Source organism: Oryctolagus cuniculus, chromosome 17, assembly GCF_964237555.1.
Source record: "Oryctolagus cuniculus chromosome 17, mOryCun1.1, whole genome shotgun sequence".
Taxonomy (NCBI): Eukaryota; Metazoa; Chordata; class Mammalia; order Lagomorpha; family Leporidae; genus Oryctolagus; species Oryctolagus cuniculus.
Window position 1 is genome coordinate 44,727,732 of NC_091448.1, and position 24,128 is coordinate 44,751,859.

The following is a 24,128-nucleotide window of genomic DNA, read 5'->3' on the forward strand; positions in this document are numbered from 1 at the left end:
CGCGGCCGCCACCGGGTTACACAACCCGGGCCGGGGACGGGGGGAGGGGCGGCGCGGGGCGGGGGGGCTGCGGCGCCCCCGCAAGGCGGGGGGCGAGGCGACGGCCAGCGGGGGTCCCGGGTCACCCAGCTACGCTGCGCCAAGTGCCCCCTGACACCCTTCCCCCTCGGCTCCTCCGTGGGCCGGAGTCGGTGACAGGAATCGGCTTCCAACATGGCGGACAGGAAGCGGCCCCGCGAGGAGGAGAGAACATTCCAGCCGCGCCGGCTCTGGGGGGAGCGGGCCCGGGGCGCCGGCCTCTGGAGGAGCTGTAGGGGCACACTGCGGGGTCTGGCGCCCCGAAAGGGCGTTTAGGGGTGGAAATAACCCGGGAGATGAGGGGTCCCAGCCGCCCCCCCAGACAGGGAACCCCAAGGCCACAGGTGGGCTTGGGGTGGCGGGTGAGGGAGGACACTTCCTCAACTCAGCCCACCTACCCTTTCCCCGCTGCCTGCGGAAGGGTCTCGCGACACCACCCCAGTCAGGATTCGCTAGGCCTTCGTGAGTTACACCTCGAGGGATTTTGGGGTGGGGGGTGGGGAAGGGGAGGTTCACCCCATTCCGGGGTCCCCATATTAAGGTAACTCTAGGGCCGCAAGGAGGTGAACGGCAAAGGAATAATCAGGCTGGACTTCAAGGCCGACCCTGCGGGTCTCCCTCCCGCCGGGGCGGGGGCCGGGAAGGTCACGCTGGCCTGGTTGGGCCTCTCCCATGCTGAAGCGAAAGAGAGCGCGCTGCAAGCCCTACGGCTCACCCCGAGCTCTGGGAGAATGAGAGGGGGGCACCCCAGGCCCGGAGGGCACGGACACACACACACACCCCGACCCCGTCCGCGCTTTTCTGAGCTAGCCCCACCCCCATCTCCTCGTCCCCCACCCCCAACCCCTTCCCCCACCCGTCCTCCCTCCCAGACCTGTTTTCTTCTTCGGCGTTTCCTGGTGCTGCTGGAGGGTGTGTTTCTGCTCATGTTTCAGCGGCTTTGGCTGGGCCTTGGGGCTGCCCTCGGCTCCATGCTGCAGGTATTGGTGAGGCTGCTGGTGGTGATGGTGGTGGTGGTGGTTGTGGCTGTGGTTGTAGAAATAATAATGGTGGTGGTGGTGCGATTGCTGCTGCTGCTGCTGCTGCTGGGGGTGATGATGCGGGTGGTGGTGGCTGTGATGGTGTTGAGGCTGTGGCTGGCCGGGCTTCTCCTCCATTGAAAGCGGCTGGGACTCCCTAGCTGAGGCTGCGGGCTGCTGCACCGTCAGGATCTGAGACTGCTTCTGAGGGCTCACTCAGTATATCTGAGCGCGTCTCGCCAGCGCACTGGTTGACCGAGCGATTCTGCGAGATTGGCAGCTGCGCTCCAGCAATCAGGAGCTACGCTGTGCCGCAGGCCCCGCCCCTAGCCCAAATCCTCTTTCCTTCCTTTTCGCCACTGCCTCTTGGCCAACGCCACTTACCCTGTGCAACCTCACAGGGCCGGGCCTTCAACGTCAGCACTATGGCTCTCGCTTCTGTCGCTTTCTCTCCTTTACCACGCATTCTGCGAACAGCACTTTCTACACTCCTTGCCGGCAAGCAAGCTCATGTCGAGTGTAGCAGATTCCACTGGCGATTCCACTAGCGCCGGGAGCCATCTGTTGGTTTTGCATCTCTAGAATCTGTTGGCTTTTTAAAAAATTCTTTTCCGGGTACCCAGAGGGGAAGCACAATTCCCTTAACCCTGAGACCACTAAAAGGGGCAATACAAAAAGAGGAAATAAATACATTTTTAAGAATACAAGAGCTTCACAATCCAGTAGATCATTTTGTATTCTGGATTCATTTTGCTTTGTATTCATATGCTAATCTCTTCCTTTCCACGAAGGGATTATAGTGTTCCACAATGGGGTATCTGTGTAATTTTCTAAAAGGGCACAAAGGGTTTAAATCATTGTTTCTTTGTAGTTGGAGGCAAGGGAGAGCAGGAGGAATGAAAATCTACACTGAACATTTTTTTTTAAATTAAACGCTGTAGGTGAGGTAAACTGTAGAACCAAAATGGGTTTCAGAATGTTAAGAGTTTCAAGAGCAAAGGTGTAGAAGGAAGAGTATTTTAAAAGTTAAGTTTTCTTTTTGCATTTATTGAAAATATAAGAATTTAAAGAAATATTCTCACATTTTTGTAGTGTTGATTTAATTTATCCTGCATTAACACTCACAGTCTTTTTTTTTTTTTTAAGATTCATTTATTTATTTGAAAGTCAGAGTTACAGAGAGGCAGAGGGAGAGAAGAGAGAGAGAGAGAAGTCATCTATCCACTGGTTCACTTCCCAGACAGCCACAATGGACGGAGCTGCACAGATCTGGAGCCAGGAGCTTCTTCCCGGTTTCCCACATGGATGCAGGGGCCCAAGGTCTTGGACCATCTTCTACTGCATTCCCATGCCATAGCAGAGAGCTGGATTGGAAGTGGAGCAGCCGAGACTTGAACCGGTGTCCATATGGGATGAGCTACCGCTACGCAGCAACACCGGCCCCCACAGTCTGATTTTTTAAAAACAAATGTTAGAATCATGATCCCACGTGGGTGCCGGTTTGAGACCTGGCTGCTCCAATTCTGATCCAGCTCTCAGCTGTGGCCTAGGAAAGCAGTAGAAGATGGCCCAAGTCCTTGGGCCCCTTCCTCGTGTGGGAGACTCAGAGGAAGCTCCTGGCTCCTGGCTTTGGATCAGCGCAGCTCTGGCCATTGCAGCCAATTTGGGAGTGAACCAGTGGATGGAAGACTTCTCTCTCTCTCTCTCTCTCTCTCTCTCTCTGTCCCTCCTCTCTCTGTGTAACTCTGACTTTCACATAATTAAATAAATCTTAAAAAAAAAAAAAAAAAAGAATGATAGTGGTTACTTGGGAATGAAGAAGAGAGTTGTGATGGGGAGGGACACAGGAGTACCCTCTAATTATATATCATGTCTTGAGTTAAATGGTGATTACACATATATCTGCTTTATAATTATTTCTTGAACTGAATATACATAATACACTTTTATAAGTTACATTGAGTTTTTAAATTGTGGCAAAATATACATTTACACTAAAATTTACCATCTTAACCATTTTTTTTTTTTTTGACAGGCAGTGGACAGTGAGAGAGACAGAGAGAAAGGTCATCCTTTTCCATTGGTTCACCCTCCAGTGGCCGCTGCCGCTGGTGCACTGCGGCCGGCGCACCGCGCTGATCCAAAACCAGGAGCCAGGTGCCTCTCCTGTTCTCCCATGCGGGTGCAGGGCCCAAAGACCTGGGCCATCCTCCACTGCCCTCCAGGGCCACAGCAGAGAGCTGGCCTGGAAGAGGAGCAACCGGGACAGAATCCGGCACCCCCACTAGGACTAGAACCTGGAGTACTGGTGCTGCAGGCGGAGGATTAGCTTATTGAGCCGTGGCGCCGGCCCATCTTAACCATTTTTAAGTGTACAGTTCAGCAATATTAATTAGATTCCCATTGTTGTACAACCATTATTACTATACCTCTCCAGAACTTTTCATCATCCCAGTCTGAAACTGTATGTTCATTAAACAATTACACCTCTCTCTTCCTTCTCTCCACCCCTTAGAAGCCTATAATTTAACTATTCTATCTCACATAGGTGGAATCCTACAGTATTTGCCTTTTGTGACTGGCTTATTTTACTTAGTTTGACATTTTTAAGGTTCATTCATGTTGAACCTGTATCAGAATTTCCTTCCTCTTTAAGGGTGAATAATATTCTATGGTATGTGTACTACATTTTGTTTACCCATTCATTCAATATGGATTATACATTGTTTCCTCAATATATGTTATATTTTACAATGTTTAAAATGTGACTTTAATTTACACTGCAGAACATAAAAGGAACAGAGGAGCTTACAAGCAAAAAGTTTGTGCTTTGGAATTAATGAATGTCAGCACAAAGGTATCTTTGAAAGGTAAAAACCTTATTCTAACTGCAAATGTCACTGAATCCAGAAAACCATGACCAGAACTTGACATGCTCTAAGGATTTGAATTTTGCATTGCTAAACTTTATTTATTTTTTTAGATTTTTTATTTATTTGAGAGGTAAAGTTACAGACAGTAAGAAAGATAGAAAGGTCTTCTTTCCATTGGTTCACTCCCCAGATGGCCGCAACGGCCGGAGCTGTGCCGATCTGAAGCCAGGAACCAGATACTTCTTCCCAGTCTCTCATGCCAGTGCAGAGGCCCAAGCACTTAGGCCATCTTCTGCTTTCCCAGGCCATAGCAGAGAGCTGGCTTGGAAGAGGGGCAGCTGGGACTAGAACTGGTGCTCATGTGGGATGACTGCGCCACAGGCAGAGGATTAACCTACTGTGCCATGGCACCGGCCCCAGTATTGCTAAATTTTAAAGAAAGATCCCTTTGGGGGTACATTTACCTGATTTTGAGAGCTAAAATCCAGTAATAGTGTACCATGACAAACGTCTTTAGCATTTAGTATTATTTCACCACTTTCACATCTATTAAAGAAAAACGAAAGTGTATATAGGGGGCTGGCACTGTGGCAGGTTTAAAGCCCTGGCCTGCAGCACCGGCCTGTGTCCCTAGCTGCTCCACTTCTGATCCCGCTCCCAGCTAATGCGCCTGGGTCCTTGGGTTCTTGGGTCTCTACATGCACAGGGAGATCCGAAGAAGCTCCTGGCTCCAGGCTTTGGATCGGCCCAGTCAAGTCATTGCGGCCATTTGGGGAGTGAATCAGTGGATGGAAGACCTCTCTGTCTCTACCTCTCTCTGTAACTCTGTCTTTCAAATAAATTAAAAAAAAATTTTTTTTAAAGTGTATATATAGAATTTTAAATTAATTATCTTTTTTTCTGACTTGGGAGGCTGGAATTCCTGAGTTCTATCTTTCTATATATATATATATTTTTTTTTTTTTTTTTGACAGGCAGAGTGGACAGTGAGAGAGAGAGACAGAGAGAAAGGTCTTCCTTTTGTCGTTGGTTCACCCTCCAATGGCCGCCGTGGCCGGCGCGCTGCAACCAGCGCACCGCGCTGATCCGATGGCAGGAGCCAGGTACTTATCCTGGTCTCCCATGGGGTGCAGGGCCCAAGCACCTGGGCCATCCTCCACTGCACTCCCTGGCCACAGCAGAGAGCTGGCCTGGAAGAGGGGCAACCAGGACAGAATCCAGCACCCTGACCGGGACTAGAACCCGGTGTGCCGGCGCCGCAAGGCGGAGGATTAGCCTATTGAGCCGCGGCTCCGGCCTCTATATATTTTTTAAAGTTTGGCATTTTCTTTAAAAAAGTGATTTATTTATTTGAAAAGCAGAGTGACACACACAGAGAGAGAGAGACAGAGAGACATAGATATCTTCCATTCTGCTAGTTCACTCTCTAGATGTCCACAACAGCCTGGGCTGAGTCAGGCCAAAACCAGGAGTCAGGAGTCTCTTCCAGGTCTCCCACATGGGTGGCAGGGGCGTAAGCACTCTGTCCATCCTCTACTGCACTCCCAGGCACATTAGAAGAAAGCTGGATATGAAGTGGAGTAGCCAGGACTCAAATTGGTATTCATATGAGATGCCGGTGCCACAGGCAGTGGTGGCTTCATCTGCTATGCCACAACACTGGCCCCAGCATTCATTTCATACAGCATTCTACCTGCAGTCCACGTGGAACATTGTGATGAGAGTCTGCAGCTTCCCATATATGGTAGGGAATTGTTTGAACTATTAATATAGTCGTAATAGCTAATATTTACTAGGCATTTACTATGTGTCAGGGACAGCACCAAATATTTTATCTCCATTTTTATTTATAATTCTTTGAGGTAGATAGTAAATTCATTCTACAGATGAGGAATTTAAGTCCTGAGGAAGTTAAGAAACTTGCCTATAATTTATAAACCATTAAGTTTACAATGGAACCTGAAATAGAACCCAGATCCATCTGGAGAGAAAGAAGATATTTCTAATACTATCAAATTGGGATACATAGTTCTTAATTTTAGTAAACCTCTATAAAACATTCAATCTATATCATAACCACCATGAAGATAGTGTGTGGTTATTAACAGAGGCAGACATAAGGTAAAGCTAATGAAGATTCAAGCTCCTCCTGGAAGGGTCCCAGAAATGCTTCTTTGAAATATTTTTTCATTATTTTGTAAAATTTGGAAAAAATATTTTTTCTCAACGAGAGACTTCCAAAACCTGGATTCATCCCTGTTTTTGTTTTGTTTTGTTTTGTTTTGTTTTGTTTTGTTTTAAGATTGATTTATTTGAAAGTCAGAGTTACAGAGAGAGAGAGCAGTCTTCCATCTGCTGGTTCACTCCCCAGCTGGCCACAATGGCTGGAGATGCGCCGATCCAAAGCCAGAAGCCAGGAGCTTCTTATGGGCCTCCCACGTGGGTGCAGGGGCCCAAAGACTTGGGCTATCTTCCACTGCTCTCCCAGGCCACAGCAGAGAGCTAGATTGGAAGTGGAGCAGCCGGGCCTCGAACTGGCGCCCATATAGGATGCTGGCATTGCAGTCAGCAGCTTTACCCGCTACGCCACGGCGCCAGGCCCCATCCCTGTAAATAGTCATTTTGGAATCTGACTTAGAACTGTTAAAACTTAAATAAGTGCTTTTAAATGTTTTAGCCAGGGTCAGATGTTTGGAGGAGCAGTTAAGACCCTGCCTGGGACACTTGGATCCCATGTTGGAGTCCCTGGGTTCAAGTCTCATCTCTACTTCAAATTCCAACTTGCTGCTAATTTATACACTGAGAGGCAGCAAGTGATGACCCAATTGCTTTGAAACCTGCCAGCCTTGTGGGACACCAGGATTGCATTCTAGGCTCCTAGGTAGGATCTGGCCCAGCTTCATGCTGTTATAGGTTTTTGGGGAGTGAACCAGTACATGGAAGATTTCTGTTGTCTCTGTCTTTCAACCTTTCAAAGAAGTAAAATGAAAAATGAGTAAATAAATAAAAATAGTTATCTTTTTAAATAAATGTTATATTTTATAACATGGAAAAATGTTAGCACTATAATTTAAGTGCAAAAAGCAACGTAACGTTCTATCTATACAGTATAACTGCATATAAAATGTTAATTGAAAAATGAAAGCAATATAATCTTATTCATCTCTTCATTCACAAATATTTATTAAATACTTCTTAAACTATCAGGTGTTATATTTTTATTTGGTTTATATGCTCACTTCTCTTACTTACACAGTTTCAGAAATTAGTTAAAAATATTAGAAGGAATGTCTCAATTATCAAATGAAAATCACTTTTCACACAGTTTTAATCTTATACTTTGGGTACTATAACAACTTAAAGAGATACAGAAATATTTAGCACTCCGGGCCTTGGCTTTCCTATCTCTAAAACATGAAGGATGAACGAGGTAATCTACATTTCTGCCCACTAGCACATTCTATAACCATGCTCTCTGCTCTTTCTTCCCCAACCACTCTTTTACTTAATCGTGATAATATCATAGGGCAAAACCCCAACCACTCCCTTATACAAAAGAGATGATAAGACTTGCCCTGCCTATTTCACAGGTTGTTGTAATGTTCACACAATGCAACGCCAGAGAAAGAATTCTGTAGCTTATAAAGCTCCAAATTATGTAAATAAAAAGTATAAAAAAAAATACAGGGGCTGGCATTGTGGTAGTGATGCTGGCATCCCATATGGGTATCAGTTTGAGTCCTGGCAGCTCCCCCTCCAACTCAGAACCCTGCTAATGCACTTGGGACAAGCAGTGGAAGCTGGCTCAATTGTTTGGGTCCCTGGACCCATGTAGGAGACCTGGAGAGGGTCCTGGCATCTGGCTTCAGCCTAGCCTAGCCCCAGCCACTCTAGCCATTTGGGGAGTGAATTAGTGGATGGAAGATTTTTCTCTCTCTCTCTCTGTAAATCTTTCAAATAAATAAATCTTAAAAAAAAAAAAAGGCAAAAAAAAAAAAAAAAAAAGCATAGGGGCTGGTGCTGCCTGCAGTGCCGCCATCCCACATGGGCACCAGTTCCAGTTCAGCTGCTCCACTTCCATTCCAGCTCTGTGCTATGGCCTGGGAAAGCAGTGGAAGATGGCCCAACTCCTTGGGCCCCTGCCCCCATGTGGGAGACCCGGAAGAAGCTCCTGGCTCCAGAATCGGTCTCAGATTGGTGCAGCTCCAGCCATTGCAGCCAACTGGGGAGTGAACCAGCAGATGGAAGACCTCTCCCTCTCTCTCCTGCCTCTGCCTCTCTGTAACACTGCCTTTCAAATAAGTAAATGAATCTTAAAAAAAAAAAGGCAATTTAGCAGAAAAACTAGCTTGTCAACTGTAACAAGTATAACTTTATAAAAATTATAATCAGAAACAATATTCATGGTTTTATATAAGTGGAAATGGCTCTATGATGTTAGTTCCAGTTTCAAAATGAGGCAAATCATGGTTAACATCCACTGTTGTATTTCTGCAGGAAAAGAATTTTATTCATGTATATTTCTTTTAGATGTTAAAATTTTTGCCTGGAGACACTAACTTCAAAAAACTTTCAAAGGAATTATACAGAGGTGTGGATAAATTAAGTTAGTCTTTTAATAACTTTTCTGAATATGAAAGTTATTTAAAATGACACTTTTTTAAAAAAGGTTTATTTTTTATTTATTTGAAAGGCTGAGTTAGAGAGGAGAGAAAGAGAGAGGGATCTTCCATCCACTGGTTTACTCCCCAAATACCACAATGGCCAGAGCTGGGCCACGGCAAAGCCAGGAGCCCGGAACTTCATCCGGGTCTCCCATGGGGGTACAGGTGCCCAAGAACTTGAGCCATCTTCTGCTGCTTTCCCAGGCACATTAGCAGGAGCTGGATCGGAAATAGAGCAGCCAGGACTCGAACTGGCACCGTATGGGATTTCAGCAGCATTGGCAGAGGCTTAACTTGCTACCCCACAAAGCTGGCCCCATGACACTTACTTTTATGAAAAAGAGTATTATGGGAAAAACTTTGAGGGATGACCTAGGTGTCCATAGCAGATTGCTATGAACATGAGTTTGTCAGAACTGGAATGAAATCCCTATTCTGAAACTGCTTTGCTCTCTGATCTTGTTTGAGCAATTACTGAACTCTCTAAACCTTAGTTTAATTTAAAAAATTGATTAGCATGTAATACTTGTACACTTTTTAAAATTATTTTTTTTAAAGATTTATTTTATTTATTTGAAAGTCAGAGTTACACAGAGAGGAGAGGCAGAGAGAGAGAGGTCTTCCATTCGCTGGTTCACTCCCCAGATGGCCGCAACGGCCGGAGCTGTGCCAATCCAAAGCCAGGAGCCAGAAGCTGCTTCTGGGTCTCCCACGTGGGTGCAGGGGCCAAGCACTTGGGCCATCTTCTACTGCTTTCCCAGGCCATAGCAGAGAGCTGGATTGGAAGAGGAGCAGCCAGGACTAGAACCGGTGCCCATATGGGATGCTGGTGCTTCAGGCCAGGGCGTTAACCTGCTGCACCACAGCACCGGCCCCAAAATAATTTTCATACTTTGTATTTTAATTTTATTTGAAAGACCAAAAGATAGAGATAACCAGACATACAGAAAGAAATCTTCCATCCCGTGGTTCACTTCTCAAATGCCTACTACAACCAGAGCTGGGACAGGTTGAAACCAGGAGCCTGGAACTCCATCCAGGTCTCCCAGGGACCCACGAATTTAAGCCATCATCTGCTGCCTGCATTAACAGGAAGTTGGAGTCAGAAGCAGAGCTGTGACCAAAACCCAGGCAGTCCAATATGGGATGCAGGGTCCCAATAAAGGATGTATCCCAAGTGCATCTTAGCCTCTACAACAAATGCCTGAACCAACACTTACACATTTTTATGTGGTACAGTACAATATCTTAACATGTGTATAAAGGATACACTGATTAAATTAAGCAATCAGCATTTCCTTTTCCTTTTCTTTTTACCAACTCCTTTTTTCCAGTACAGCATATAATACATTATTATGAACTGTAGTCGCCCTACTGTTCTGTGGAACATGAGAACCTATTACTTCTAACTATATGCTGGTATCCATATCCAATCTCCTTCTACCCCCTCTTCTGCCCCTTTCCCATCTAGTAATCACCATCCTAAATTTAGATACACCTTTTTAAACTTTCACATGAGAGAGAACATGTGGTATTTGTTTTTCTTTCTGGCTTATTTCTCACCCAATTTACTGCACATGTTAGGATTTTGTGTTTTTTTTTTTTTTTTTTTTTGGCTGAATAATATTCCATTGTGTGTACATTTGTGTGCTGCATTTTCTTTATTCATCGATCTAGCTATGGACACCTATGTTTATTCCATTCATTCCATATCTTGACTATTATGAATAGTGCTTCAATGAACATGGGAGTATAAGTACTAGTGATTGTATATTATTAAATTTCAGATATATATAAAGCTTGCAGATTTTAAATTAAGGAAACTGAATTCCAGAGAAATAAATGAGCAAATTAAATAAGAATAGTGTTCCTCTACACTTTATTTATTTATTTATTTTGACAGGCAGAGTTAGACAGTGAGAAAAAGAGAGAGAGAGAAAGGTCTTCCTTTTCTGTTGGTTCACCCCCCAATGGCCGCCACAGCCGGCGCACTGTGCTGATCCAAAGCCAGGAGCCAGTGCTTCCTCCTGGTCTCCCATGCGGGTGCAGGGCCCAAGCACTTGGGCCATCCTCCACTGCATTCCCTGGCCACAGCAGAGAGCTGGACTGAAAGAGGAGCAACCGGGACAGAATCCGGCACCCCGACTGGAACTAGAACTTGGGGTGCCAGTGCCGCAGGCAGAGGATTAGCCAAGTGAGCTGTGGCACCGGCCTGTTATTAGAATTTCTAAGCTATATGAAAAAATAGTTTAATCATGGAGTTAGAGTCAGAGTTAGCAAGAGAACAAGAGCTTTCGAGATGAAACCATAGTCTTTTATAACCTAATCACTGAAATTATATTCCATAATGTTTTATTTCCTCCCTGTATTCCCTTTTTTATTATTTTTAAATTAGTGTTTCAAAGTTATAGGATTGATAGTTATTGATTGCTACATGACAGTTTATCTCAAACTTGGTGTCTTAATGGAGCAAACATTTGTTGTCTCACAGTTTCTGTGGATCAGGAACCTGGGTGCTCTTTTGCTTGGTGTCTCTAGCTCCTGCTCTGCCAGGAGTTTGCTGAGAATGGGGCCAGTGCTGTGGCGGGTCAGATAAAGCCGACTGCAGTGCTAGAATCCCATATGGGTGCTGGTTTGAGTCCCGGCTGCTCCAGTTCCGATCTAGCTCTCTGTTATGGCCTCTGCACCCACATGGGAGACCCAGAAGAAGCTCCTAGCTCCTGGCTTCAGATCAGCCCAGCTCTGGCTGTTGCAGCCATTTGGGGAGTGAACCAGTGGATGGATGACTTCTCTCTCCCTCTTTTTGCCTCTGCCTCTCTATAACTTTTTCAAATAAATCAATAAATAAATCTTAAAAAAAAATAGTTTGCTTAGAAGACCTACTTCCAAGCTCACTCACGTGGTTTTCCTTAGAATTCAGTTCCCCTGAGGTGTTGGACTAAGGGCCACAGTCCCTCACTACTGGAGGGAAGTTTCTCCTGAAGACAGCTCATAACAAAGCAATTTTCCTCCCTCAGAGTTAGCAAGAGAACAAGAGCTTTTGAGATGAAACCATAGTCTTTTGTAACCTAATCACTGAAATTATATTCCATAACTTCTCTATTAGTGATTCAGGAAGCAACCTATAGCCTAGTGATTAAATATTCACACCACAGTACCTGGGTTCAGTTACCAGCTCCAGCTCTTGACTCCCAATTCCTGCCAATGCAGACCATGAGAGGGCAGCATGATGACTCAAGCAATTAGAGTCTTGGCTCAAGTAACTGAGTTCTTGCCATCCTCATAGGAGACCTAGGTTGAGTTCCTGGCTTCTTGCTTCAGCCCCCAACCAACCATTGCAGGCATTTGGGGAGTGTAGCAGCAGATGGGAGAACTCTAAGTCATTCCTTCTAACCTGCACACACAAGAAGGAATCCTACAGTCACACAATGAATATTCAGAGGCAGGGATCATTGGGATCATCTCAGAGGCTACTGTTACAAAACACTTCACACACTCTGCTTACTCTGATGTCATCACTCAGGTATACTCTGAATATAATCTCATTCACATATGACTTGCCTGTAAGCAGAGTATGCTATACAGAAGTTCCTCATTGTTAATAAATATTTTTTTTTGACAGGCAGAGTGGACAGTGAGAGAGAGAGACAGAGAGAAAGGTCTTCCTTTTGCCGTTGGTTCACCCTCAAATGGCCGCCGCGGCTGGCACGCTGCGGCCGGCACATCGTGCTGATCTGAAGCCAGGAGCCAGGTGCTTATCCTGGTCTCCCATGCGGGTGCAAGGCCCAAGGACTTGGGCCATCCTCCACTGCACTCCCTGGCCACAGCAGAGAGCTGGCCTGGAAGAGGGGCAACCAGGACAGCATCCGGCGCCCCGACCGGGACTAGAACCCAGTGTGCCGGCGCCGCAAGGCGGAGGATTAGCCTATTGAGCCACGCGCCGGCGTTAATAAATATTTTTAAACACTTGAATTTTTTCATTTACCAGACTTGTGGTTTTGTGTGCATACCTACATGGTGGCCAGTGCCGTGGCAAAGCGAGTAAAGCCACCATCTGCAGTGCCAGCATCCCATATGGGCGCCAGTTCAGTCCCAGCTATTCCACTTCTGATCCAGCTCCCTGCTAATGTGCCTGGGAAAGAGCAGAAGATGGTCCAAGTCTATGGGCCCCTGCACTCACACAGGAGGCCCAGAGGAATCTTCTGGCTCCTGGCTTCAGACCGGTGCAGCTCTGGCCACTATGGCTACACGGGGCGTGAACCAGAGGATGGAAGACCTCTCTCTCTCTGCCTCTACCATCTCTGTAACTCTGCCTTTCAAATAAGTAAATACATCTTTTTTTTTATTTTTTTATTTTTTATTTTTTATTTTTTTTTTTGACAGGCAGAGTGGACAGTGAGAGAGAGAGACAGAGAGAAAGGTCTTCCTTTGCCGTTGGTTCACCCTCCAATGGCCGCCGCGGCCGGCGCGCTGCGGCCAGCGCACCGCGCTGATCCGATGACAGGAGCCAGGAGCCAGGTGCTTTTCCTGGTCTCCCATGGGGTGCAGGGCCCAAGCACCTGGGCCATCCTCCACTGCACTCCCTGGCCACAGCAGAGGGCTGGCCTGGAAGAGGGGCAACCGGGACAGAATCCGGCGCCCCGACCGGGACTAGAACCCGGTGTGCCGGCGCCGCTAGGCGGAGGATTAGCCTAGTGAGCCGCGGCGCCGGCCGAAGTAAATACATCTTTAATATATATATATATGTCTATTTAAAAATTGTTCATCTGTTTACTTTTTTTGAAGGTGAGGAGGCAGGAGACCTCATTTGCTGGCTCACTCCCCAGGTACCTGAGAGCTGGGAACTCAATCTAGGTCTCCCACATGGGTGGTAAGGACTCAAGTACTTGAGGCATTACATTCTGCTGCTCAAGGTGTGCACTAGGAGGAAGACGAATTGTAAGCAGAGGAGCTAGGACTCAAATTAGATATTCTAAAATAGAATGTGGGTTGGGGCCGGCACCGTGGCTCACTTGGTTAATTCTCCGCCTGCGGCGCTGGCATCCCATATAGGCGCCAGGTTCTAGTCCCGGTTGCTCCTCTTCCAGTCCAGCTCTCTGCTATGGCCCGGGAGGGCAGTGGAGGATGGCCTAAGTGCTTGGGCCCTGCACCCACATGGCAGACCAGGAGGAATCACCTGGCTCCTGGCTTCGGATCTGCACAGCGTGCCAGCCGTAGCAGCTATTTGGGGGGTGAACCAACGGAAGGAAGACCTTTCTCTGTCTCTCTCTCTCTCTCACTGTCTAACTCTGCCTGTCAAAAAAAAAAAAAAAAAGAAAAAAGAAAGAAAAAAAAGGAAAAATGGAATGTGGGTATCCTATGTGGTGTCTTAACTGCTGCACCAAATGCTCACTCTAAAAATATATACCTATTTACCATAAAAACTGGATGACTTACTTTCTCAGTCTAATATCTGCATTCATCTTAAAAAGTAAAGTAGCAAATGATGGCTCAGGTACTTGTGTCCCTACTACCCACATGGGAGATCCAGATTGGGTTCTCATCTCCTGGTTTTCATCGGCTCCTATCTTGGCTGTTGCAGGCATTTGAGAGTAGACCAGTAGAGATAGATTTCTGTCTGTCTGTCTTTCTCAGTCTCTTAGACTTTCAAATAAAATGAAAATAAACAAATTTTCCAAAATAAATAAAAGCAAAATAAAGTGTTTTGGTGCAAAAATTTGAAATCCATTCATAGAAGGGGTTTTCAAAGTATTTATGAAATTTGTGTTATGAAAAATATGCATGAGTTTCAAAAATTTTTGCACTAAAAATAAACTTATTTTTTAATTCCAATTTTCTTTTTTTTATTTTAAAGATTTATTTATTTATTTGAAAGGCAGATTTACACACAGAGAGGAGAGGCAGAGAGAGAGGTCTTCCATCCAGTGGTTCATTCCTCAATTAGCCGCAATGGCTGGAGCTGCACCGATCCAAAACCAGGAGCCAGGAGCCTCCTCCAGGTCTTCCCACGTGGGTGCAAGGGCCCAAGGACTTGGGCCATCTTCTACTGCTTTCCCAGGCCATAGCAGAGAGTTGGACTGGAAGTGGAGCAGCCGGGACTTGAACCGAAGCCCATATGGGATGCTGGCACTGCAGGCCATGGCTCCACCCGATAAACCACAACACTGGCCCCTAATTCCAATTTTCATTGAACTTTTTGAATCACCTTTGTATTTCTTTCAAATTCCTATGAATCTATTTCAGAACAGAACTTTTTAAAAATATTTATTTATTTGAAAGGCAGAAATACAGAGAAAGAAGGAGAGAGAGAGAAAGAGAGAGAGAGCTTCCATCCACTGGTTTACTCCCCAAATGGCTGCAATGGCCAGGGCTGGGCCAGGCCAAAGCTAGGAGCCAGGAATTTCTTCCAGGTCTCCCACATGGGTGCAGGAGCCCATAGACTTGGCCCATCTTCTGCTGTTTCCCAGGTACTTTAGCAGGAAGCTGGATCATAAGTGGAGTAGCCAGGACTTGAACCAGCACCCATATGGGATGCTAGCACTGCAGGCAGAGGCTTAACTTTCTACACCACAACGCTGGCCCCCCCAAACAGAACTTTTTTAAATAAAATGTTGTGTTCTCTTTTTAAAGTCTATTTTATTTTAATTGTTTTGAAAGGCAGAGTAATAGGGAGAGCATATAGGGAGAGATACGGAGAAAAAGATCTTCTATGCACTTGTTCACAACAGCCAGGGCTGGGCCAGGAGCCAGAAACTTCATTCAGGTCTCCAGCAGAGGAACCCAAGTACTTGAGTCAGCATCTGCTGCCTTCCAGCCACATTAGCAGGAAGCTAGATTGGAAGCAGAGGCATAACTTGATCCCAGGAATTCTGATATGGAATGTGGGTGTCTCAAATTTAACCTGCTGTGCCACAACCCCTAAACCAAAATGATTTTTTTTTTATTACAGGCAGAGTTAGAGAGAGAGAGAGAGAGAGAGAGAGAGAAAGAAAGGTCTTCCTTCCGTCGAGAAGACCAGTGAGAGAGAGAGAGACAGAGAGAAAGGTCTTCCCAAATGGTCGCTACGGCTGGTACGCTGCGCCAATCCGAAGCCAGGAGCCAGGTGCTTCTTCCTGGTCTCCCATGCGGGTGCAGGGCCCAAGCACTTGGGCCATTCTCCACTGCCTTCCTGGGCTGCAGCAGAGAGCTGGACTGGGAGAGGAGCAACCAGGACAGAATCCAGTGCCCCAACCAGGACTAGAACCGGAGTACCGGTGCCGCAGGTGGAGGATTAGCCTAGTGAGCCACGGCGCCAGCCCCCAAAATGATTTTTAAAAAAGGATTTATGTATTTATTTGAAAGGTAGAGTTACAGAGATATAGGGGCAGAGAGAGGTCTTCCATCTGCTGGTTCACTCCCCAGATGGCCACAATGGCCGAAGCTGCACCGATCTGAAGCCAGGAGCCAGAAGATTCCTCCAGGTCTCCTGCGTGAGTGCAGGGCCCCAAGGACTTCGGCCATCTTCCACTGCCCCTCCAGGCCATAACAGAGGATCAGAAGTGGAGCAGCTGGGTCTTGAACCGGCGCCCACATGGGATGATGGCACTGCAGGCGGCGGCTTTACACACTATGCCACCGCACTGGCCCCCAGAAAGTTTCTTTTAAGACAAAGAGATATGGATACTTACAGGGCATTTTGTCAAGCATGAAAGTTATGCTTACATACTAATATAAGGTAAAGTCAAACTTTTTAGATCAAAATTGCTCTTGCGCATCAAAAAGAAAATCATAAGTAACTTAGCAGTACAGCATGGAAATTTCCACAGCGTTTTGCTGAAACCAGATTTACCATTGCTGCTTATTTGGTAAATGTTCTTCCATCCATGTGTCTACCCATCTATTCATTCATCCAACCAACCATCAAAGCATCATTCTTATCATCGATATTCTATTGGCAGATCCTCATCTAGCTCAGTTTGAAATAGAATCCTAGGCCTCTCTTTTCTCTGAGACAATCATAGCAAATAAAATAATTTCACTCTCCAATTATTTTGAAGATTTATTTTTATTTATTTGAAAGGCAGAGTTACAGAGAGAGAGAGAGAGGGAGAATTTTCTATCCATTGGTTTATTCTCTAAATGGTCACAACGGCCAGGGTTGGGCCAAGCTGAAGCCAGGAGCTTGGAACTCTATCCAGGTCTCCCACGTGGGTGGAAAGGCCCGAGTACTTGGGCCATCTTCTGCTTCTCCAGGCGAATTAGCAGGGAGCTGGTTTGGAAGTGGAGTAGCTGGGATATGAACTGCACACCCATATGGGATGCTGGTATATAGGTGGTGGCTTAGGCCACTGTGCCACAACTCTGACCCCTTAAATGGATTTTATAAACTGTATTGCAGTGCTGCGTCTGCAAAATCTTCATCAAAATCCTGAGGCTCAAGTATGGTGTGAGTGCATTAGAGACTTAAACACAGGATAATGTGTCCCCACACACCACTTCAGACCCTGTTCTAGATTTATGTAAGCCAAATGCAGAACTGTCTGTATCTCTGAACATCTGGATTGAAACCAGCGAGTTGCGGGCGGGGAGAAGGAAGGGCTTGCTGTCCACCTGGGTTCAGGTAATGATAAGCTGTGTTAGGTTTCTGTGGCTGCTGTAACCAATTGCTACAACCTGATAGCATAAAATAAATTTATTCTTTCACAATTTTGGAGGCCAGAAGTTCAAAATCAAGATGTTGTCAGGAGTGCATTCGGGCTGGTGCTGTGGCATAGCAGATAAAGCCACCTCCTGCAGAGTGCCTGGTTCCACAGCTGGCTCCACTTCTGATCTAGTTCCCTGCTAGTACACCTGGGAAAGCAGCAAAGATGACCCAAATACTTGGGCAACCATTTGGGAAGTGAATCAGTGGGTGGAAGACCTCTCTCTCTCTCTCTCGCTCGCTCTCTCTAACTCTGCCTTTCAAATAAAATAAATGCATTTTTTTCTATTTGCTTTCTGAGCATTTAGTTTGTGCACTGATTCTTTTTTTTTTATTTTTATTTTTTATTTATTTTTTTTTTGACAGGCAGAGTGGACAGTGAGAGAGAGAGACAGAGAGAAAGGTCTTCCTTTGCCATTGGTTCACCCTCCAATGGCCGCCGCGGCCGGCGCGCTGCGGCCAGCGCACCGCGCTGATCCGATGGCAGGAGCCAGGAGCCAGGTGCTTTTCCTGGTCTCCCATGGGGTGCAGGGCCCAAGCACCTGGGCCATCCTCCACTGCACTCCCGGGCCACAGCAGAGAGCTGGCCTGGAAGAGGGGCAACCGGGACAGAATCCGGCGCCCCAACCGGGACTAGAACCTGGTGTGCCGGCGCCGCTAGGCGGAGGATTAGCCTAGTGAGCCGCGGCGCCGGCCTGTGCACTGATTCTAAATTATATTTTCTTTCATTTAACTTTCTCTACATTATTTTCCATCACTCTTGTTTTTGTTAACATTTTGCTAGCAAAGCTCTCTTGCTCTTTTACTTAATTCTAAAAAAAGATTTATTTATTTATTGAAAGGTAGAACTACAGTGAGAGAGAGAGGGATCGGGGGAGAGAGTGAGAGATTTTCCATCCACTGGTTCACTTCCCAAATGGTCACAATGGTCAGGGCTGAGCCGAAGGAAGCCGGGAGCCAGGAGCTTCTTCCAGGACTCCCACGTGGGTGCAGGGGCCCAAGTACTTGGGCCATCCTCTGCTGATTTCCCAGGTGCATTAGCAGGGAACTGGATCAGAAGTGGACCAGCTGGGACTCCAACTGGTGCCCATATGGGATGCTTGTACTGAAGGCAGTAGCTTTACCCTCTATGCCATAGCACCAGCCCTCAAAATAAATAAATCTTAAAAAAAAAAAAACTGTATTCCCTCTGGAGGCTCTAGAAGAGAATCTGTTCTGTTTTCCAGTTTCTGATGTCCATCAGCATTCCTTGACGTGGGAAAACAACACTCCAAACCCTGCCTCTTCGGACATCCTCAACCTCCTCTTCTGTCCATCAAATCTCCCTCTGTCTCACTCATATAAAGACACTTGTCATTGCATTCAAGGCCCATCCAGCAAGTTCCTACTCTCAAAATCCTTAACCACATATTTTTATATAAGGTAATATTTACACATTCACCATATAAGGTAATAGTCATACGTTTTGAGGATTGGACACAGGCATGTCTCTATGGGAGGCCACTATTCAACCCACTATAGGAGCACTGTCTATAGAGAATTTTAGAAAAGTAAAACTGACTGAAAGGCTAGTTTTTTTTAAAGTTTATTTTTATTTATTTAAAAGGCAGAGGGACAGAGAGAAAAGGTGGGAGAGGAAGAGGGGGAGAGAGAGAGAGAGAGAGAGAGAGAGAGAGAGAGAGAGAGTCTTCCATCTGCTGGTTCACTCCCCAGTTGACCACAACAGCCGGAGCTGTGCCGATCCAAAGCCAGGAACCAGGAGCCAGAAGTTTCTTCCGTGTCTCCCATGTGGGGCAGGGGCCAAGGACTTGGGCCATCTTCTACTGCTTTCCCAGGCCATAGCAGAGAGCAGGATTGGAAAAGGAACAGCTGGGTCTCGAACCAGCGCTGGTGCTGCAGGCCAGGGCGTTAACCTATTGCACCATTGCGCCAGCCCCAGGACCCAAGAATTGAGCCATCATCTGCTACCTTCCAGGTGCATTATCAGAAAGCTGGATCAGAAGTGCACAGCAGCCAGGACTCAACTAGACACTCTGATACGGGATGTGAACATCCCCAATTCAGTAGTTTTACCCTCTGCCCCATAATTCCAACCTCCACTACTCAACCCCACTAAGCCCCCCCCCAGCTACTTTTTAATATCGCCATGTGTAGGCAATTTTAAACATCAGTGATAAAATACTTTCCATGGGGTTAGACTACCCTCAACATCTCCCCATCATTGATGTGCCATTACTGAATATTTCAGCATGAGCTATTTGGCTTCCCTTAACTATTTTGGGTCAAATACTACCAAAAACAAGTTTGTGGCACATCAGTGGCAAGCCACAACTCCTAACCTCAGTATGACTGATCCCCCATTCTTTAGGAGTCAGGAAATGTTACCTCCTCAAGGAATATTTTTCTAAATGCCCTATCTAGACTCCCAAGTACTACCTTTAACTTATTTCCTGTATTTGTTTCTTTCATAATACTTGCCACCTTTGCAATTATTTTATGTGTAGGTTCATTTTCCCATCTCCCCTGCTGTTCTGTAATAGCAGTGCCTGATTGTTCTCTGAGTTATGCCCAGAGACTAGCACAGTGTCCGGCATGTGGTAGATGCTCCATAGAAGTGTATCACCATTGCATTTCCTTCAGCTTTTATCAACAAAGTGCATTTGCTAATATTGGATAAACTCTTCTTTCTTCATTTCCTGTCCACTACTAAAAAGAAATAGCCACTTGCTGTCTAAGATTGGTGACACAGAGAGCCATTTAGCAACATTCTTCAAAAATAGCTGCAGTGTCACAGATCTTAGTAAAGTGTTTTCTCTCATTCCAAGTTCCAACTCAGGCATTGATGAAGAATGTCCAATTCCTAAAATTCACAGAGGTATCATAAAATCAACTCATAACATAAAATACAAGTATGACATTAACATCATAAAGGGGGATGTGTACATTTTGCCTAAGCACCACACTAGGAGTGGCAGTACCCCACACTCACCAAGTTCCAAACATAAGCCATCAATTTCCTATCCAAACCACATGCTCCTCGTAATCCCTTCAGTGTTTCTGTTAGTGAACTGGTCACCTGGCTAGTTTTTCAGGCCCAATCCTGGGTTCTCTCTTCTGTATTACATTGTCACCCATCAATCTGTATTACAATTTCTGTATTACAATCTCACCCATCCCCAAGGCTGGAATACTATCCCTACAACGTTCACTCCTAATGCATATATCCAGGCCTCTCCTCTGACCTCCAGACTCCCAACTGCCTACGTGTTATAGCTTCTTGGATATTTCACAGGCATTTCAAATTTATCAAGTACAAAATCAAACCCTTGTTTATTCCTCTTAATCTCTCTCTCCCTAATCTTCACCATCTGTAGTCACATCACCACCGGTGAGGAACTGAACCCAGAAGCCTGGGACTCATACTTGATTCCTCTCTTTTTCTCCCAAAACTAGTTTATTCACAGTACTATTGATTCTACCTACAGATACATTCTAATAGGATTTACACATTTCTATCTCCATTACTTCCTAGTTTATAAACTATTGCAACAGCCACCTAACAGGTTTCTCTACTTTCCATTCTTAACCTCCTACCCATTCCCTCATATGACAAGTGGGGTAATCTTAAAATATAAGTCTAGGGACAGGTGTTTAGCACAGGAGTTAAGTCACTGCTTGGGATGCCTGCATCCCATATTGGAGTGCCTGGTTTGGGTCTCAGCTCTTCCCCTCCCAATTCATATTCCTGCTGGTGTGCATTCTTGGAGGCAGCAGATGATGCTCAAGTACTTGAATCACTGTCACCCATGTGGGAGACCTGGATGGAGTTCTGAGCTCCTGGCTTCACTGTGGCCCAGCCCCAGGTGTTGCTGGAATTGGGGAGTAAACCAAAGGATGGAGGATCTCTGTCTCTCTCTCAAATAAAAGTAAAAAATTCTTAAAAATTAAATATAAAAAATCGAATCGTGGTATTTCTCTCCAAGCTTATCTTTTGTCACTCACACCTAAATCACTGTTAGCAATCATTTGTTGTGACTTTGTTCTTTTTAAAGGTTTATTTTGAAAGGCAGGGTTACAGAGAGGGAGAGACAGAGAGAGAGGTCTTCCATGCACTGGTTTACTCCCCAAATGGCCCCAATGGCCAGGGCTAGACCAGGCCGAAAGCAGGAGCCAGGAGCTTCTTCCAGGTCTCCCCCATGGATGCAGGGGCCCAAGCACTTAGGCCATCCTCCACTGCTTTCCCAGGTATATTAGCAAGGAGCCGGATTGGAAGTGGAGCAGCCAGGACTTGAACCGGTGCCCATATGGGATGCCAGCACTGCAGCAGCTTAACCCACAGCTATGCCACAGCACTGGCCCTCTTCAGTTCTTTGTGAAAGTCAAAAATCTTGGGACATTTTGTTTCTTCTGCTTGTAATGTCTCTTCCCTTGCTATTCTCATAGTAGGTTTTTTCTCATCCTAAGGCATTTATGTTACTTCAAAAGTCTTTTCCTCCTTCCACTTTATAAATAGATCTCGCCTCTCCAACTACCATCTGTATTTATCGTATCATGTACATTTAATTCATAGTATCTTATCCTAATTAATATATACTCATCCCTCAATATTCATGGGGGATTGGTCTCAGGTCACTCCAAGGTTATTAAAATCATGTGATGCTCAAGTCCTTTATATAAAATGGTGTGGTTTTTGTGTATAACCTATGCACATAATCCTGTATACTGAAAATCATCTCTAGATTACTTGTAATGCTTAATACAAAGCAAAAGCTCTTTAAAAAAAAGGCCGGGGGGGGGGGTGTTTGGCACTGTGGCCTAGCAGGTAAAGCTGCTGCCTGCAATTCTGGCATCCCATATGGGTGCCAGTTCGAGTCCCAGCTGCTCCACTTTCTATCTAGCTCTCTGCTATAGTCTGGGAAAACAGTAGAATATGACTTCCTAATAATGCAGATCCCAGTATGCAGTGGTGATGGCTTAAGTAGGTGGGTCCCTGCCACACATGCAGGAAACCTGGATTGAGTTCCCAGCTTTGGCCTGGCCCAGTCTGGCCCCCAGGAAATTAAAGTCCTGCAAGAAATCCAACTGCTTCAGGTGGCAGCGAGCAATTATTATTTTAAGCATGATGAGGAGTTTGGCGTGTGGTTCCGGTCTGTGGAGTATCTCACTGAGAAGGAGAGGTGAGTGATGGGCACTTGGTACAGTCATTCTTTTTTATTTTATCTTTTATCTATTCTAGTGAGTTTATGGTAGTATATCATTTTAGTTTTTAATCTGAATTTTCCTAAAGACTAATTTCATGTGCTCATTGGTCCCAGAGAATCCACCCATGACTAGAGGTATCTAATCCATTTGTAAGAATATTACGAGCATCAAGGAGTAAAGAAGAGATGCAGGCAGATGACTGTCCACTTGCTACGAATCCAGCATACACTTACGGCTAAGGTAAGTTAAGGTGTGATGTGGGGCTGGCACTGTGTCATAATGGGTAAAGCTGCTGCCTGCAGTGCTGGCATCCCATATGGGCGCTGGTTTGAGTCCTGGCTGCTCCACTTCTGATCCAGCTCTCTGCTGTGGCCTGGGAAAGCAAGACTAGAACCTGGTGCCCATGAGAGATGCCAGCACCATAGGCGGAGGATCAACCAAGTGAGCCATGGCGCCGGCCCCTAAGACCATGTCTATGTTATCTTTTTTTTACCCAAGTGCTTGGGGCCCTGCGCCCATGTGGGAGACCTGGAAGAAGCTCCTGGCTCCTGGCTTCGGATTGGCACAGCTCTGGCCGTTGTGGCCAATTGGGGAGTGAACCAGCGGATGGAAGACCTCTCTCTCTCTCTCTGCCTCTCCTTCTCTCTCTGTGTAACTCTGACTTTCAATTAAAATAAATAATAAAAATCTTTTAAAAAATACAAAGCAAATGCCATGTGAGTAATTGTTATATTCTGTTGTTTGGGGATAAAGACAAGAAAAATGTACATGTTCCATATAGATTGTGCAAACATTTTTGATGCATACTTTCTTGAATCTACCAATTTAGAGCCCATAGATACCAAAGGCTGACTGTATTTGATTAGTCTTCCCTACTGGATCTGAAGCTCCATGAGGGCAAGAAACATGTCTTGTTTACTGGTGTATCACTAGCACCCAATACAGTTTCTGGTATACAGCAGGTTTTTAATTAATTGTTGAATAGTTAAGGTTACCTATTCGGTTTGGGTCTGTGGGTTACAAGTGTGATACATTTGCACAACATTGTGCAGAGGAAAGAAAAATTTTTTTGGTAAACATTTATTTTATTTTAAAGGCAGAGTTACACAGAGAGGAAAACAGAGAGAGAGAGATCTACCATCCACTGGATCATTCCCCAAATAGCTAAAACAGCTGGAGGTGGACTGGTCTGAAGCCAGAAGTCAGGAGCTTCTTCCAAGTCCCTCACATGGGTGGTAAGGGCCCAATCACTTGGGTCATCTTCTGTTGCTTTCCCAGGTTATGTTAGCCGGGAGCTAGATTGGAAATGGAGTAGCCGAGACTCAAACGGCCCCCATATGGGATGCCAACATTGCAGGCAGCAGATTGACACACTATGCTGCAGCATAGTTGCTAGACTAATGACATAGCCATTTATCTCCATAGTGCAGAAACAGCTGCAGTGTCATGGATCTTGGTGAAAACAATATTTTTCCATGATTAGGAAACTTTTGTACTGAATCTTACAGAGATTTCATAAAGAAATTACAAGAAGGATTAATAGTATAAAGAGGGTAGAAATTGAAATACTTTGTTTGGGACAGTAAGACAGTTTCTTTAAACTTCAGAGATA

General features: G+C 45.6%; 1 protein-coding gene and 1 long non-coding RNA gene across 3 annotated transcripts in view; one reads left to right on the forward strand and one right to left on the reverse strand.

Annotated features, from left to right (window-relative positions):
• LOC127484456 (uncharacterized) lies at positions 1 to 23,221 on the forward strand. 2 transcript variants are annotated; one of them, XR_007911458.2, is made up of 5 exons: positions 1 to 540; positions 3,133 to 3,967; positions 18,541 to 18,736; positions 22,630 to 22,756; positions 23,015 to 23,221. It is a non-coding gene; the product is annotated as an uncharacterized lncRNA (long non-coding RNA). The 2 variants fall into 2 exon arrangements; XR_011383618.1 differs by lacking the exon at positions 18,541 to 18,736.
• Positions 1 to 24,128, reverse strand: part of NUFIP2 (nuclear FMR1 interacting protein 2) — a 145,181-nt gene that overhangs the window by 28,151 nt on the left and 92,902 nt on the right. Inside the window, exon 2 of the mRNA XM_002718913.5 lies at positions 953 to 1,753. Coding sequence (XP_002718959.1) covers positions 953 to 1,235 — 283 coding nt within the window. The 5' untranslated portion in view covers positions 1,236 to 1,753. The remainder of the gene's footprint in view (positions 1 to 952; positions 1,754 to 24,128) is intronic.